The following is a 16,347-nucleotide window of genomic DNA, read 5'->3' on the forward strand; positions in this document are numbered from 1 at the left end:
TGTACTCCACTTTTTGGATTCCATGAATTTTTAATTCATTTTCCCCATTGTTTCTATGATGTTAAAAATTAAACTTAAATGCCCAAAAATCTGGTTACTCCTCAGTTTGCCTAATTCAAAAATGTAACATTTTCCTTCTTTATGGATGTTTGAAACAGAGAATTTCACTCATTCATTTATGCAATAAATATTTCTGAGTTTCTACTGTGTTCCACAATTGTTCTATGCAGAGATTAGCAATAATGTGTTTGTTTTATCCAAATTTGGGTCAATTTTTCTTTGTTTTTTATTTTTACAAAGATTTTACATTTGTCTCCAGGTGACACTCTTTTCTTTTTGATAGGGGCACTTATAATGTCCAAGGATTGAGCACCTGAATTAATCTGAAATATAATTATACCACTTATTAATTATAGAACTCATATACTCATGTGAGGAAGAGTTTAAGTTTCTTTTTCCTTAATTTTCTTTTTCCTAGGCCTTTGCGCCCGTACACTGCCCTTAACTCTGGACAAAGCAATTTAGGAGGTGGCGCAGCTGTGGACAATGTGTCCTTGAACAGATGTGGTCAGGCCAACCCAACCAGGAGCCAAGACATCATCTTTTGAGACATCGCCAGATGACCGAGAACAATAGCTGATGCCTGCTGACCTCCGGGGCTGCACAGTAGCTGCATTCCGTTCCCAGTCTCAGTTTACCTCATTTCCCTATATAACCCTATCCCGTCAGGCCATTCCTTAAGGCAGGTTTTGGATGCTCGTATGCTCCCTGTCTTCTGGGTTGGCCGGCCTTCTCAATAAATGCCTTATGTGATTCAACCCTGCCTCCGTTGAATTGGACACAGTGACAGGCAGCCTGAACCCCACTGGGGTTTCCCAATAACATTTTCTCCCTCTCAATGTATGTGTTCAAAGGGACATTATTAGGCATTTGCACTTCTTTCCACCCCTACCCTATGATGAAATACTGTTTATTCATGAGAGGTTGACTTCTGTCAAATTGTATGCAATGTGCAGCAATGTTCCACAAGAAAGAGTAACATCGTTCACCCAGGAGTGAGGCTGCCTGAGAGGGTTAACCACAGCACCAGCCCAGTAGGGGTAAACTGAGAACAGCCTGAAGGGCCCTATGGGAGCCCCCAAGCCTGGAAGTCAACATTTGTGGGAGAAAAATAGGGTTTACTTTCTCCCACCATATCTAATCCTAACTAATACAATATACTACCTGAGAAACTGGCTTTAAAAAAACCTTTAAAAATTCTAAAGGTCAACAAAACAAGAAATGACATGTTAAAGGATTCACAAGACATTTGTATAAACAGAAAAGTCACTCCATGACCAAGAGTAAACATGTCTGACAAATCTATTTAACATTCGGCCACACTCCATAAATTTGATGAATTTGGCAAACTGATGATTCAGCAAATTGGTTTTGAGCACATTGAGTTTGGTTGAGATGATTTTTGTAAATTGCCCATTCAATGAACTGTATTCTCTCAAAGTTAATTTTAGCCATTTGCTTGCCTCATCTCCCATATTACAGCACTTATTTTACTCAAGTGTAACAGTAGTAAAAAGAATAGCTAACATTTATTGAAATTGTACTTTATGCCACCTCTAAACTAACCACTTCGAAAGGATGTATTTTAAAAAAATCATCGCCATCATCAATCATCATTATTTGAATTTGAACATTTTTAGGCGAGACGAGCACACACTGGTCTCACCACACGCTACCAGATAATCACTGCCCCCTTCATTCATTTGTTAATTCAATGCCCTGAGGGCATTTCTCTTTGTAACCTCTGAATGCAGGATCTCATACTTTGAAGGTGAAAATGGTCAATGTATTAAAACATTAAGTTATGCCGCCTTTAGTAAACCCCTATGGATTTGGTTGTCATCAGAACTACACTGCGCCCAACTGAAGCCTGGACTGCATCTGTCTTGTTCACAGTTGTATCTCCAGAGCCTACCAGTGAGCCTGACGCTAAATGGGTTCTCGGGAATATTTTTTGAATATCTGATGAACCATATACCCTTTTCTCCATTCCCATTCTTTTACTTTATCAACCCTTCGTCTTCCCTGCTTCCAATTTTACCTCCACCCAATGTATACCAGACATTTTCACTCCACTGATGTAAAAAAACCACCGCCAAAAAACAACAAAAAACACGTCACTGACTCACCTTAGCTAAGGGATCAAATCAAAACTCAGTTTGACAACTAAGATGACCGGGACCCAGCCTCACCTTCCTTCACTCAATTTCACATTGCCCCTTCTTGCAACAATAGATTGCTAATTCTCTGGACACACAATGCTATGCATTTCCATAAATTTGTTTAGATTGCTCCCCCCTTCCATGCTCCTGGGAAAGTGTGGGGGTTTTGCTGGATCAGCACATGCCCATCACACTCTACATCCTCAGAGCTTCCTTAGGCGGACTGTTATCTTTGTGCCTCATGTTGTGTGGCATTATTTACGTTTTTGTGTTGGGATGAGGGTAGAGTTTTGTGTGTTTTTCCCAAATAGATAACCGATCATCCAAAAAATAATTTCATGAATAATCGTTCTTTCCGCCTTAATTTGAAATGTTAGCCATATCATAAAATAAAGGCGTGGGTATACGTCAGATCTATCTCTGGGGTATCATTTTCCATTGACTTATTTGATTTGTGTCAAATACCAAATGCTTTTAATTATAGTTCTTTACAGTGTGTCTTGATACCTTGCAGGCCAATCTCAGGGGGAAGTAAAAACAGTATATTATTTTTGGTTTATTTTGCACATCCCAAATTGCCTTAAGACTGAACATCTTCCTAACTCTAACCAAACCACCCTAATCCTGGAACCCTAACCTTAACCCTAACCCTAACCCTAAACCTATAACCCTTAGACAAACCCTATTCCTAACCTTAAGCCTAACCCTAACCACCGAACACAAGCCCTATCCCCAATTCTACCCCTAAAATTAACTCTAAATGTAGCCCAACAAACTTAGCCCTAATCCTAACTGTAACACCAACCCTAACTAACCCTGTAACTCAAACCCTAACCCTACCCCTAAAACTACCCCCAACTGAAACCCAATGACACTAACCCTAAACAAACAAACAAACTTTTTTTAAAAGATTGAGCGTCTTTCCACGTTTCTTGCCCATGCGTGTCTTCTCTCCTGAGGATGTCCAGTTCACACCCGTCACTCCTCTCCCGCATACTGAAGAATTCCTTCTTCCAGCTCCTTCGGCCTTAGGTGCCTTTCCTAAGGATGAAGTTTTAAATGTAGGTGCCGTTACATTTTCAATCTTTCCCTCTACGGCTTTTAATTTTAAAACTTGCTAAGATGTCTCTTTCCCCTTTCTCGAAAGTTGTAAAACTCTTCTCCATGTTCCCTTCATTATTTTCAATGCTTAGGTCATCAACCCACCCGGAGGGGGGAGAGCTGAAGTACAGCGGGGTGAGGGGTTTCCCTGCCATCCCAGAGGGACAGCCACAGACCAGAGGGGACAGCGCCACAGACCAGAGGGGACAGCTACAGACCAGAGGGGACAGCCACAGACCAGAGGGGACAGCTACAGACCAGAGGGGACAGCGCCACAGACCAGAGGGGACAGCTACAGACCAGAGGGGACAGCGCCACAGACCAGAGGGGACAGCTACAGACCAGAGGGGACAGCCACAGACCAGAGGGGACAGCTACAGACCAGAGGGGACAGCTACAGACCAGAGGGGACAGCGCCACAGACCAGAGGGGACAGCGCCACAGACCAGAGGGGACAGCTACAGACCAGAGGGGACAGCCACAGACCAGAGGGGACAGCTACAGACGGCCCAGAGGTAAGGGCGGCAGCGACCCGGTCCCGCGTGGGGAGGGCGCTGGCAGACAGGCTGCGGGCAGGCGGGTGGGCAGCTGCCCTGAGCTGAAGCGTCAGCGCGGAGCCAGCGAGGCCGGGCGCCCCCCCCCCCCCCCCCCGCAGCCCTGCTCGCACCGCTGTGCCCGCGGGTCCGCGTCTGACGAAAAGGGAGCGCGTGGCTTCCCGCAGGGCACAGCCGAGCTGAGCTCACAAACTAGAGCCGCGGGGCTTGGACTTGTGCCTGAAGCACCTCACGTTCCCGCACCTTCATCGTCAGAGCGGGACAGGGGCTCTGAGGGCGGGGTCCACCCTGCAGACGGTGCCCGGCCCTCCAGGCCAGGAGCCCGCGACCGTCGCCGTCGGGATTCCCCAGCCCGAAGCCACATCTTCTCCCGCCCGGGAGGGGGAGGCGGGCGGCGGGCGGAGGAGGCGGGGGCGGGAGGAGGCGAGAGGAGGCGGGGGGCGGGGGGAGGCGGAAGCGGGAGGCGCGCTCGCCCGCCCCCCTCCGACCCGGCCTCGGTCCCCGCGAGGCGGCGCCCTGTCGCGCATTCCCGGGGACGTGCGGCAGCCATGGGGAAGGCGGCCGGCGACGAGGCTTACTTCCAGAGAGGCAGCCTGATCTGGTTCACGATCATCACCCTCTCCTTTGGCTACTACACGGTAAAGGCTGCGGGGGGAGCGGGGAGCGCCCACTCCGCGCGGTCCGCGCGCCCGCCGGCGGAGACGGCCGGTCGCGCAGGCGCAGGCGGCCCCGGCGCTCTCGGAGCCGCGGGAGAGCCGACTGGAGCCTGGTAAAAGACGCAGGCGCACTCGCCCGCCCGCGCCCCCGCAGGTGCTCCCGGCGCCCGGAGACCGGCTACTCCGGCTTTCCCTACGCGGGGGCGGGCGCGGCTCTTCACACCACCTTTCAAAATGGTGGCGGCGAAGACGGAGGCCGGCGGGGCTGCCACCGCCTACTTCCGCACAGCCAGACCCTTGCCCTCGCTGGTCACGGCCCTGGCGCTGGGCTACTTCGCGGTGAGGCGACGGACCCGGCGGGGCACCTGTTCGCGGCCCGCGCCGCCCTCGGAGGGCGAGGGGCTCTGTGGGAGCGGGGGCCTGCGCGTGCGCGCCGGGCGGTTGCCGAGGTTACTGGAGTAAGCGGAAGTGCGGCGGCTCCCAGGCGGGTTTCTCGCGTTCCCGCCGCTGCCTTCTCTGGGCTCCGCGGTTGCTGCGATTTACCCGATTCACCCGAGTCCGAGAGCTCACGCGGGAAGCCAGGCTTAGGGCCTCCGAAGCTGAATGTCCGAGGCAGTTAAAAGTGCTCGGAAAACGAGATAAACCTGAAGGATGGTCTAAGGCAGGACTGAACGGGCAGGAAGGAGCAGTGGGGATCCGGGGTTGCGGCCTGGACGCGGAGCCGAGAAGGCCGGGTCTCTCTGAGAGGCGGAGCCCTTCTCTCTGCCCGACAGACTTCGTTTAAGAGATATCAGGGAAAACTGGAAAGGAAGGTTGTGGGCCGAGTTGGTGTCATTTTGAATGAAGGCAAAACCATTTGGATATTGCCCGGTAGACCCTGGAGACCGAGGATTAGACACGTGCCGGTCGTGTCCGCCGCGCGTGCTGTGAGAGCCGACTGCCTGCCTGTGCCCGGGTTCCCCGTCTGGGACATGGCCGCGTGGGACTGGGGAACCTCGAAGGAGCCTTCCTGTCGTGTGATTCTGCATCTCTGATTAGTTAGGACATAGGCGGAGGAAAGCTTTGGTGGCTTCAAGTCGGGATACCGTGTAGCTGGTAGATGGTGCCCATCGTGTTCTCCTTGGTTTGGAGTGATGGAGTGATGTTTTATGCATTATTTAAGTTTTAGGTGTGTAATAACATAGTGGGAGAGGTAGTACTACTGCTCTGGGTTGAAATCAGAAGGGGACAATAAATTTTAGGGCTGTTGGGACTTAATTATTCTCAGAAGCCTAGAGTGACAGAGGTTACAACACAGAGACTGAGGGAAAGTTAGTAAGATTACAAAAGCCTTATGTGATTAAGTGGTTGCTATTAGCACTTCCCAAACCGGATCTTACTTATTTTCCAATTCTGTGCAGTGGGTCAGTCCCAGTTTTAGAGGTAGAAAAAGTGAAAGAAGAGAAAGGGATTGTAACAAATGGGGCTTTGGCCCAAGCCATAGTTCCTGCAGTAAATAAGCTAGGCAAGGCACATAAACTCTTAAAATTTGTTAATAAACTGTATAAAATAATGTTTTGGTAGACTTCGTTAAGAAGAGAAGTCATCCAACCTGGGCATTGAGTCTGATAATCACATAGCTTCCTCAGCATAAATCTCCCACTAGAATAGTTTCTAGAAAATAGAAGTCAAGAGTGGAACCCCAGATGACTTTGTTCAGAGTTTCTTTGGTCTGTTCTTGTACTTGTAGAATCAGGATTATTTCATAGCCTCTCTCAAAAATAAACGTTTGCTGATTTAACCTTTATCCGATGAAAGGGAACTTTAGTTCCCGGCAAGGAGTGGGTCCCGCTGGCCGAATTTAAATGCTGATGGAATTTAAATGCCGTCTTTTAAAGGTTAAATACTCAGAAACCTAAGCATATACATTCTTTTTTACAGGCAAAAGGAAAGAAACCATTATTTGTACAGTTGATCCTGGAAAATATATGGAGCTTGTATGATGCTGTCTTTTAAATGCCGTCTTTTAAAGGTTAAGTGACCTAACAGGCATTGTGTGCCTCTGGTTCTCTTCCAGTGGGTTGTCTTCTGGCCTCAGAGCATTCCTTATCAGAGCCTAGGGCCCCTGGGCCCCTTCACCCGGTACTTGGTGGACCATCATCACAGCCTTCTACACAATGGGTAAGGAGGGGTGCAGAAATGGGATGTGGACCCTGCAGTTCCAGTCTCACTGTAGACCTGGGAGGCCCGCAGTTACCTGTAGATATCTAAGAGTGGTGCTGGTTCACATTTAAGCACCTGTCTCTTCGATCTTTCTGTGTTAGATTTCATCAGCAGATAACCCTCACCTTAAACCTGGCTGGCTTTTGTTTCAGGTATTGGTTTGCCTGGCTGATTCACGTGGGAGAGTCTTTGTATGCCATGGTATTGTGCAAGTAAGTGCTTTTAATAGGTATTTGTCACTTTTCTCTTGGTATCTAATTTGAGTAGCCACATTTAAATAATTCATGTACTTATTTAGAGCATTCTCAGGGTAGAGTTGAATCCCCACACCTAATACTGAGCCTACCCAGAAGGGAGTACTCAATAAATATTTAATGAATGAATTTATTTCATTTGTGTTAGCTAATCAGTTACTTAATTTAGATGATTTTTCTTTTTTTTTTTTTCTTTTTCTTTTTTAATTCTCTGTATTATCCCCGAGTTTAGTTACTGACCAGGGCTGATGATTCTCAATCCTAGTTTTACAACTGTGTCACCTGAGGAGCTTTTCCAAAATATACAAGCCTGGTTTCTACACCCACGAGATCCTGATCTGGTTGGCCTTGTTTCAGACATGGGAATATGTATCTTTACAAGCTTCATAGATCATTGTGGGATGCAGTGCAAGCTAAAAGCCCCTTGATTAAACGCCACTTAGCAGATGCCAGTGCAGGTTAATACTGTGTGAGAGTACTAGAAAAGATTCTCTTTACATTTGTATTTCATGTAGCATATACAGAAAGTATGGTGTAATGAAAGAGATGGTTATAGTGATGCCAAATTGCTTTGCAATTGATTTTTTTCTGGTTAAGATTAACTCTCACCTCTATTATGGCTGTATTATTGCTGTATAAAAGTGGAAAATGCAGTTAACTACTGTATTTTAATAATAAAAATAATTGCTGTTGTCCAGCTGGCATGGTTCAGCATTGTGTACCTAGTGTTGGCTCTTCTCTGAGCGTCGACCTATGAACCAGGAGGTCATGATTTGATTCCCGGTCAGGGCACATGCCCAGGTCTCGGGCTCGATTCCCAGTAGGGTGTGTAAATGAGGCAGCCAATCAATGACTCTCTCATCATTAATGTTTCTATTTCTCTCTCCCTCTACCTTCTTCTCTCTGAAATCAATCAAAACATATTTTCAAAAATAATATTTGTTGGGTACACACTATGGCAGACACTGCTAAGTGCTTTAAGTAGATTATGCTACTCTGTCTTCTGGTTGGTTAAACAAACTGGACTTTCCAGGAGAGAAGCAGAAAGCAGCTTTCTTCTTTCTCACATCTCTCCAAATAAACTCACCGTATAGATTGTTGTCTAGCTTCCACCCTTGCCCTGGATGAAATCTGAAGCAGTTTCATAGGTTTTCCTTGTGATATTATCCAGTCTAGTCCAATCTCTTTATTAAACTTTTCTCTATTTCACAATGTCTGCTCTCATCCAGCTGGGGCTCAGGAGCCTGCTGTGGGGAAAAGACATTTAATGTCTTATCTTCCACCTTTCTCCCCTATTCACTAACAGCTGCTTGTGGCCCCTTGAGGTGGTGGGAGTAATTTGGGGCAACAGGGCACAGTCTGTCTTGTGAGCAGGCAGCTGGGTGCTATGGCTGTTGTGTACCCAGCGTTGGCTCTTCTCTCCAGAGGGGCCCTGGTGGATTTTGGGAAACCGCCCATCACTGGGGATCTCCCTTCCGCAGTTCCCCTGATGGTTCCTTCAGACACGTCCTCCAGCATGACACTTACCATTTCCCCTCAGGATCTGTGATTGGGGAAATTCCTTTTATTGAGATCTCTTCTGCCATTCAGTTAAGACTCTGGGCCAGGGTCTTTTAAGCCCACCCGCGCCCAGTGCCCATCCCAAGATCCGTATGTCTCACAGTACCAGTTTCTTTGTCCCATCAGTGGGCTAAATCTGCAAGTGTGTGCTGTTCCCACTGCAGCCATGTACCCACCATGCAAGCCGGCCAATCTTTCAACTTTGAGTCAGTTGTTAATTCCTTCCCCCAAATTGCAGCGGACTGTGTCATGTTCTCCAAGTGGTTCTATTGAAGCTGTTATTTGGGCTTGACCTGTGATAGGAAATGCTGCAGCACTAGGACCTCGTTCCAGTGGCCTCTTCAGCCTCTCAGTGAAATCTTAGCTTGGAGGTGTGTGGTCCAGCCCCTCGACTCACATTGTTGGAGTACTTGACACTTATTTTGTTCTCAGTTTGGAGCATCTAGTGAAAACCAAAAGTCTCATGGGCACCCTCCTATCCAGTTCTTTGAAGGGCGGAGGGAGAACAGGCGTGGAGAGGTTAGGGCACTATAATTTTGTTCTTGAAATCATTTCTTTATGGTCTGACATGTTGAAATGTATCAGTGGTCACTATAAAACAGAATAAACATTCCTTTTGAATTATGAATGAATGAATGAATTTAAGTGAATGAGTCAGTACACAAAGACATGTAATACATTTGTAGTCTCCCAAATCGTACCATCCAGCAATGAAAAGGTATTGGTGAATTCCTTTTAACCAGAGATAAGCTTGGGCTATATGTTTGACTTTATAGCCACCATAATATATATTCATATAGATTTAAACTCTTCTGTCACTTTTTTTCTTGTTTTATATGTCTAATTTTCCATGTCTATACCTATAAGTTTGTCTCATTCATTTTATTTGTGCACAGTATTCTGTTATATGGATGTGCCTTAGTATTTATATATTTAACAAATTCCTCTTCTGATGGAGTTTTAATTCTAGTATTTACTATTATAAGTAACACTGCATGAACATGAATTTCTCATACATCCTGGCCCTTTTTTTATTGTTTGCTGGTAGAATGTATGAATATAGTTGATTTGTATCTATTGGCCAGGGACCTTGCTGAATTCATTTATTAATTCTAACAGTTCATCTGTAGATTCCGTTAATTTTCTAGTTACACAATTGCGTCTAGAATTATAGGCAGTTTTGTTTCTTCCTTTCACTTCTGTATATCTTTTCTATATGATTCTTTCCTTAGTGCACTGGCTAGTACCTCCAATACAGTGTTAACTAAAAATGGTGATAGTAGGCATCCTTGCCTTGTTCCTGATCAAAGGAAAAGCTCTCAGCATTTTGTATCATGTTTTTCTAGACTTGTGTAGATCTCCTCTATCGGAATAAGGAAGTCCCATTGTATTTTTACATTTGCTGAGAACTTAAATTCAGAATGGATGTTGAAATTTATCAGATGCTGCTTCTGCATTTATTAAGATTATCATATGATTTTTCTCCTTTAATTTGTTAGTGTGGAAAATTACACTTGACACTTGAAGAACACAGGGTTTTTTCCGTGGGTTCTACATTTGTGGATTCAACCAACTGCTGACTGAAAATAGTATCTTCAGTCCACAGTTGGGAATCTGCAGATGTGGAGGGCTGACTGCATTGTTCTACGCCATCTTATATAAGGGACTTGAGCATCCTCTGATTTCTGTATCTCCAGGGGGTCCGGGAAGCAATTCCCTGCAAATACTAAGGGCCAACTGTAGTTAAATTTTGGGAGAGTCAAAAGTTATATACAGATTTTCAACTACCTGGAGGGGTCAATGCCCTTAGCCCCTGCATTGTTCAAGGCTCAACCGTCTATCATTTTTACATATATTGTATTTGAATTTTGTTTTAAATTAAAAGTCATCCACGTGAGATTTTTTTATATACAGACAAGACTACAGCAAGCATTCACTTTAGTTGGGTCATTTTTTTGAGCTTTGTTTTAAGCAGTTTAGTTACAGGTGTTTATTATTACTATATTCCAAGCCCTTTACCAAACACTTTGTGTCTGTTATCTCGTGAATCATCTCAAACTCGAGATAAATAGCCTCTTTTCTATCTTTTAGACAAGGAGCCTGATTCTGAGCGAGAATGAGCAGCTTGCCCAGGGCCACAGCTGTTAGTTGGCCAAGCTGAGGCTCACTTCTGGCCTGCCTTCAAAACACTGGTTCTGAAGCCACGCCAGTGCTGTTTAATCCCATCCACTCATCAGAATCATGTGAGAAGCAGTTTTATAATACAGTGCTCTGGGCAGTAGCCAGACTGCTTCTCAGAGAAGAATGTACCATCCTAAACGCACAAGAAAAATGAAAATAAATGAACTAACCATTTGAGTTAAGAAGCTGGAGGAAATGGCAAAATAAACCCAATGAGAATAGATAAGCCCAGCTGGTATTGCTCAGCTGTTGAGCACTGACCCATGCACCAAGAGGTCGCCAGTTCGATTCTCGGTCAGGGCACATGTCTGGGTTGCAGGCTTGATCCCAGTAGGGGGCGTGCAAGAGGAAGCTGATAGATGCTGATGTTTCTCTCTATCGATGTTTCTCTCTCTCCCCTCTCCCATCCTCTCTCTCTAAAATCAATAAAAATGTATTTTAAAATATTTTTTTTAAAAAGAAAGTAGATAGAAGTAGTACATTTTTTTAAAAAAATAGAAGACAATAATTTCTATAAAACCATAACATTAAAATTCTGGTGGCTAAATTGTTTCTTCTTTTTTTTAGGTCTAAAGGCATCACAAATGGTCGGGCTCAACTACTGTGGTTCCTGCAGACTTTCCTCTTTGGGATAGCCTCCCTCTCCATCTTGATTGCTTACAGACCGAAACGCCAAAAGCACACTTAAAGAAGATATCTAAAAGCTTTCTCTACACTTTGACACCCACCTCACTTTTATTTGGGGGTAGACGGGGTGTTTATTCCATCTTTCTCTTTTCTGTAAAGTTAAGACCCTCTAGTTATTCATTATGTCATACTCTCTGGTTGGGCTTGAGTAGCTAACAGGAAAAGGTATCAGCTTTCCAGTGCTGCAGACTAACCTATTTGGAAGAGTACTTCCAGCTACCTTCTTGAAGTCCTTGGCTGTGCTGGTGGCCTCTCCCTACCATCTGGTTTAAGCCATGTGCTAAATTTGCTTGTTGGCATATTCTGCTCCCACCTTCTGACTAAAACACCTTACCCATACCACCTCCATCTTAGCTCTCCTTTCCCAGGCTGTTTCCCACCTTTCTGGACCAAGATGGAATGACATGTCCACAACACATCAATTCTACACACGTTTATTAGCACCAGTGAGGCAAGATCTTATCCTCTCAGACTTCCGTTTCTCACACTACCAGGAAAGATAGGAAGATAGCAAGTGCCTGAAACAGGGCAGCTCCATAAGGGTACGGAGGCCATGCTGACCCCAGAGGAGGGCACTGGAGAATGCCCTCCCTATCCTGCCAGCCAGAGTGGGCCTTGCCTCCACATGGCCGCTTGGACACGGTGCTCTGCAGGGCGCAGGGGTCTGACGGCTACCACTAGATTACTCCTTAGACCACATCTTAGCTTTAGTTTTCCTTCTGCACCTGCCTCGTTGCCTTGCACACAGGTGTTCTATCAGTATTTATTGAACAAAGGAGGGAAACTTTGATTTCACTCTCTGGTATCATTCCAATTTTTATGTGAAAACTGGAGAACCCATATAGTGTATGCTTGTCTCAAAGGAAAGCACAGGACTGTCTCTGGCTGGTAGCACTACTTTTCTGTGGGTCCCCCGGTGGGAAGCCTGTATCTTTTTCGCACTTTCCTATTCTCAGTGCCTTTCTCCAGGTTCTGTAGATGTCTGCCTGCAGCTCTGGCTTATTCCAGCACCGATAGTCCTGTTCTAGAGATTCTAGTCCATGGGTGATCCAGCTGGTTACTGCCTTTCCCTCCCACTCACCTCATTATACCTTATTACTACTGACTGGTTGAGGCAGGAGGGTCATGGACTCTGTCCCCGAAACCCGGTAGAATGACTTTGTCACCTTTAGGCCCACCTGCTTGTTCTTTAGGGAAGACGCCTTACTTTCCTTGTGTGATACAGTAGGGCAGCAATTTTCAACCTTTCTCATCTCGTGACACACATAAACTAATTGCTAAAATTCTGTGGCACACCAAGAAATAGATTTTTTTGCCGATCTCACCAAAAAAATAGGTATAATTTTGATTCATTCAAACCAAACAGCTATTGTTGAGTTGGCTGTTGTCTTTTTCTCTCTTTAACAATCTAATGTATTGTACATTTTAAAAATTCTTGCGGCACAGTGGTTGAAATTCGCTGCAGTAGGGCATGCTATTATATGTTTTAAGCAGACATATATGAGAAACAGCCCCTTCCCCCAAAAAAAGGCTCCATGTAAAAGCACAGCCTGAAAGATTATGGACAGTGAATTATTTCTGGTGCAAATCAATTTCTACAAATCTCAGTCTTTTCCTCTGTTTCTCTTCTGATTAGGGGTTGCTTTTTTGGTAAAGTAAAATATTTTAGAGTTAAACAATGGCAATCCAACTCAGGTTTTTTAAAAGCATGGCCCTCTCCAAGGGAAATAATGACAGTGGTATTAAAGGTGCCAGGAACAATATGGCACTTTATGGAATGAAATTGATTAATGAATAAAATGCTGTGAATTGTCTCTCCAATCAAATGCTACTTTTGTATGTCAATTTTGGTACGTTGTCACACATTTGATTCTACCTTTTCTCAAATAGACTCTTATAGAACAGTTTGTCCAGTTCAGATAGCAGGGATTTTTTCCACTGATAGAGAAGTGCAGAATGCCCTGGTTGCGGTTTGTATGCTCCTCACTGCTTCTGGAGCTGCCCACAGCCCACGAAACTCCTCCAACGCACACTGAGCCACAGGTTGACATGAGTGTCTCCTATTGCGGAATTGTCCTCTAGTTTCCATTAACACTTCATTTAGCTTATGGTACAATCTACGCAGCAAGTGAGAGGAGTACTCTGACTTTTTAAAATGCCAGAAGTATAAAATCCTGTAATCTTATTTGGGGTATTATCATGACTTACACAAAAGGATCTTAGTGGACAAATGGTGCCGGTCATTCATTTCATGGACCCATAAACTGCATCCCATCCAGGCGAGAGAACACCATCACACAGAGGCCAGACTCTCGCCGGGTCTTGCGCTCCTCCCCTCCCCCATGGCACAGGAGCTTAGCAGTAAATCTGTGAAGCCAAAAATAAGCAGAAATATGCAGACATCTTGGCTTTGAATGGCGGTCAGAGTGGCGATATAGGAGAAACATCTTTATGTTGAGTTTGGGTGAGAAAAGGCCAGAGGCATTTTGGTGGAAGTGTGGCAGGATAGTAAGAAGCCAGGGAAATTCCTTGACTGTCATAAGGGAAACAGACAAAATAATTAAGACCAATTTCAGCAAATTACAGCCAGGTAGTGAATCTCATGGTTTTATTTTCCCTCACCAAGGACACTTAGGAGCAAATGGTTTACACATTCCAGACTCTCTTGGTCCCAGTCCCTCTTCAATAGCATTCTTTAAAAATAACACTAACCGCCTGGCCGGGCGTGGCTCAGTGGTTGAGCGTCCACCTGGGATCCCGGCTATCGGGGTTCGATTCCCGGTCAGGGCACATGCCCAGGTTGCGGGCTCGGTCCCCAGTTGGGGGCGTGCAGGGGGCAGCCGATCAATGACTCTCATCATTGATGTTTCTCTCTCCCTCTCCCTTCCTCTCTATGAAATCAATAAAGATACATTTTTAAAAAGTAAAAAATAACAGTAACCAACCCTGGCTGGTGTTTCTCAGTGGTTAGAGCATTGTCCCACACACTGAAGGGTCGCAGGTTTGATTCCCAGTCAAGGGCACGGACCTGGGTTGCAGGTTCAATCCCTGGCCCTGGTCGAGGCATGTGTGGGAGGCAACCAATCAATGTTTCTCACATTGATGTTTCTCCCCCCTCCACTCTCTTTAAAGTCAGTGGGAAAATATCCTCGGGTGAAGATAAATAAATAAATCCAACCAGAAAATAACCCCTGGCTTCTCTATGTACACATTTTGATGAATCAACGTATTGAAGGACACACCTGGAAAGCTAATGAGTATCCTGCTAAGACCCTCCCCCTGAGACATCCCCTAGGATTCCACTGACCAAAGAAAGATAAGTAGCCTTGCCCGGCCCGTGTGGCTCAGTTGGTTGAGCGACATCAGGTGCACCAAGAGGTCGCCAGTTCAGTTCCAGGTCAGGGCACATGCCCAGGTTGCAGGCTCAACCCCCAGTAGCAGGCATGTAGGAGGCAGCTGATCGATGTTTCTCATCAATGTTTCTCTCTTTCCCCCTCCCTGTCTCTCTAAACAATAAAATCATATTTTAAAACAAGAAAGATAAGTATCAAGACAAAGGATTGAGCCATGGCAAGCTCTTGCTAGAGCACACCCATGTCTTGTATCTCTGCTCTTTCTCCTAAACTCTATGGGTCCCCATGAGACTTGTAACCAGGGGAGCAGCAGGCAGCGGCAGCCTGTCCTGGGCTTACCCCCTGAACCTGTCTCCAAGGCCCCCTTTTTCTCTGACTTCCTCTCTCCTGTTGCTTCTATCTTAAGCCCTTTCTATGTTTCACTGTCCCCAGCTTTAATAAACATACTCAAAATCACCTGGACTAGTATTGTAAAATCTTTCCTACACAAAATCAAGAACCTACCCAGTACCAGTGGGCCCAGACCCTATCCAGAAACTGAAGCAGCCATGGAGGCCAAACTAAACTGTTTTCTTACCCACCTCCTCCCTGCACCCCAAAAATGTCAAGAGCATGTTTAGTTCAGAACAACAAAAAAGGACCAACAGGAAAATAAAAACACTAATGACCTCACAACTTAAATAATATCAGGCCAGGTTTGAAACTAACACTATTTCCTACATTCAACATGTATGCAATCCAAGTCTAAATGTGTTTTATAAACCATGGTTTAAAACATGTCTTGGGTTTAAGAGGTTATATTCCTATTGAATAGGTTATACATTTTACTAATGAGATCTTTAGCAAAACAACCTGCCATCTGAGAGCCTGTACGTATTTACATGGAGAGACTGAAAACACAAGTTAGGTAACATGACATTGAGGTTAGAGTACAGAGTGCGATCATATTTTTATCTTTGCCCCAGCCCTTCCTGGAGCATTGCTAGTTATTTTTCTAGATCAAGGGTGGGGAACGTCCAGCCCAAGGGCCATATGATGCCTGCAAAATCATTTGTTCTGGCCCTGCCAAGGCACCCACAGGCGGGACTTGAAATTCAATAAATCTAGGAACTTTTTTCATAGCTCATTTTTAAGTTCATAATTTTGTATGGCCTGCAAATGGTGTTATAAATATCCAAATGGCCCTTGACAGAAAAAAGTCTCCCCATCCCTGATCTAGATGCTCAAGTTTGGCCAGTGGGAGCCCCTTCAAGGTGGTTCCAGTGTCCTTTTGAGATGCCCTCATTAGTTTTTGAGTATTTTCAACCAGCTGTAACTTTCCTACCCTAGTCCTAGACTCAGCCATTTTTCCAAGCAGTCTGACTTCCTTTTATTGGAGAAAAGTATTTTTAAAACAACATCTGGTGTGTCCCTTGCTGTCAGCGGTGTCATTGCTTTAGAACTGTTCAGTGGACAGAGCTAAGGGTGTACTTTTTAAAATCATTAATTGATATTGATACCTTGAAGTTCCAATTCTTCCCACAGGAGGGGGTTCTTCCTCTCCTGTGCTTCCTCCCACAGAGAGAACTGTAGGTGGA

General features: G+C 45.2%; 1 protein-coding gene across 2 annotated transcripts; it reads left to right on the forward strand.

Annotated features, from left to right (window-relative positions):
* The first annotated feature begins 4,362 nt into the window (after positions 1–4,362).
* TMEM254 (transmembrane protein 254) lies at positions 4,363–14,335 on the forward strand. Of its 2 annotated transcripts, none has more exons than XM_081158853.1 (4): positions 4,363–4,515; positions 6,590–6,693; positions 6,888–6,947; positions 11,298–14,335. In XM_081158853.1, exons 1-4 carry the CDS (start codon positions 4,426–4,428, stop codon positions 11,416–11,418), a joined length of 375 nt encoding a protein of 124 aa, XP_081014979.1. In that variant the 5' UTR covers positions 4,363–4,425; the 3' UTR covers positions 11,419–14,335. The 2 variants fall into 2 exon arrangements, with proteins under 2 accessions (XP_081014979.1, XP_081014978.1); XM_081158852.1 differs by lacking the exon at positions 4,363–4,515 and adding an exon at positions 4,600–4,872 and having other exon boundaries at positions 11,298–13,240.
* The last annotated feature ends 2,012 nt before the right edge of the window (positions 14,336–16,347 follow it).

Source organism: Miniopterus schreibersii (assembly GCF_964146895.1).
Source record: "Miniopterus schreibersii genome assembly, chromosome: 14".
Taxonomy (NCBI): Eukaryota; Metazoa; Chordata; class Mammalia; order Chiroptera; family Miniopteridae; genus Miniopterus; species Miniopterus schreibersii.

What these genes read in the sequence shown, in the direction of transcription:
- TMEM254 (XM_081158852.1), top strand. Translation starts at nt 4,768, where the DNA reads ATGGTGGCGGCGAAGACGGAGGCCGGCGGGGCTGCCACCGCCTACTTC. An exon ending in CACAGCCTTCTACACAATGG is followed by an intron (nt 6,694 to 6,887) that starts GTAAGGAGGGGT and finishes CTTTTGTTTCAG; the next exon opens with GTATTGGTTTGCCTGGCTGA. An exon ending in TATGCCATGGTATTGTGCAA is followed by an intron (nt 6,948 to 11,297) that starts GTAAGTGCTTTT and finishes TCTTTTTTTTAG; the next exon opens with GTCTAAAGGCATCACAAATG.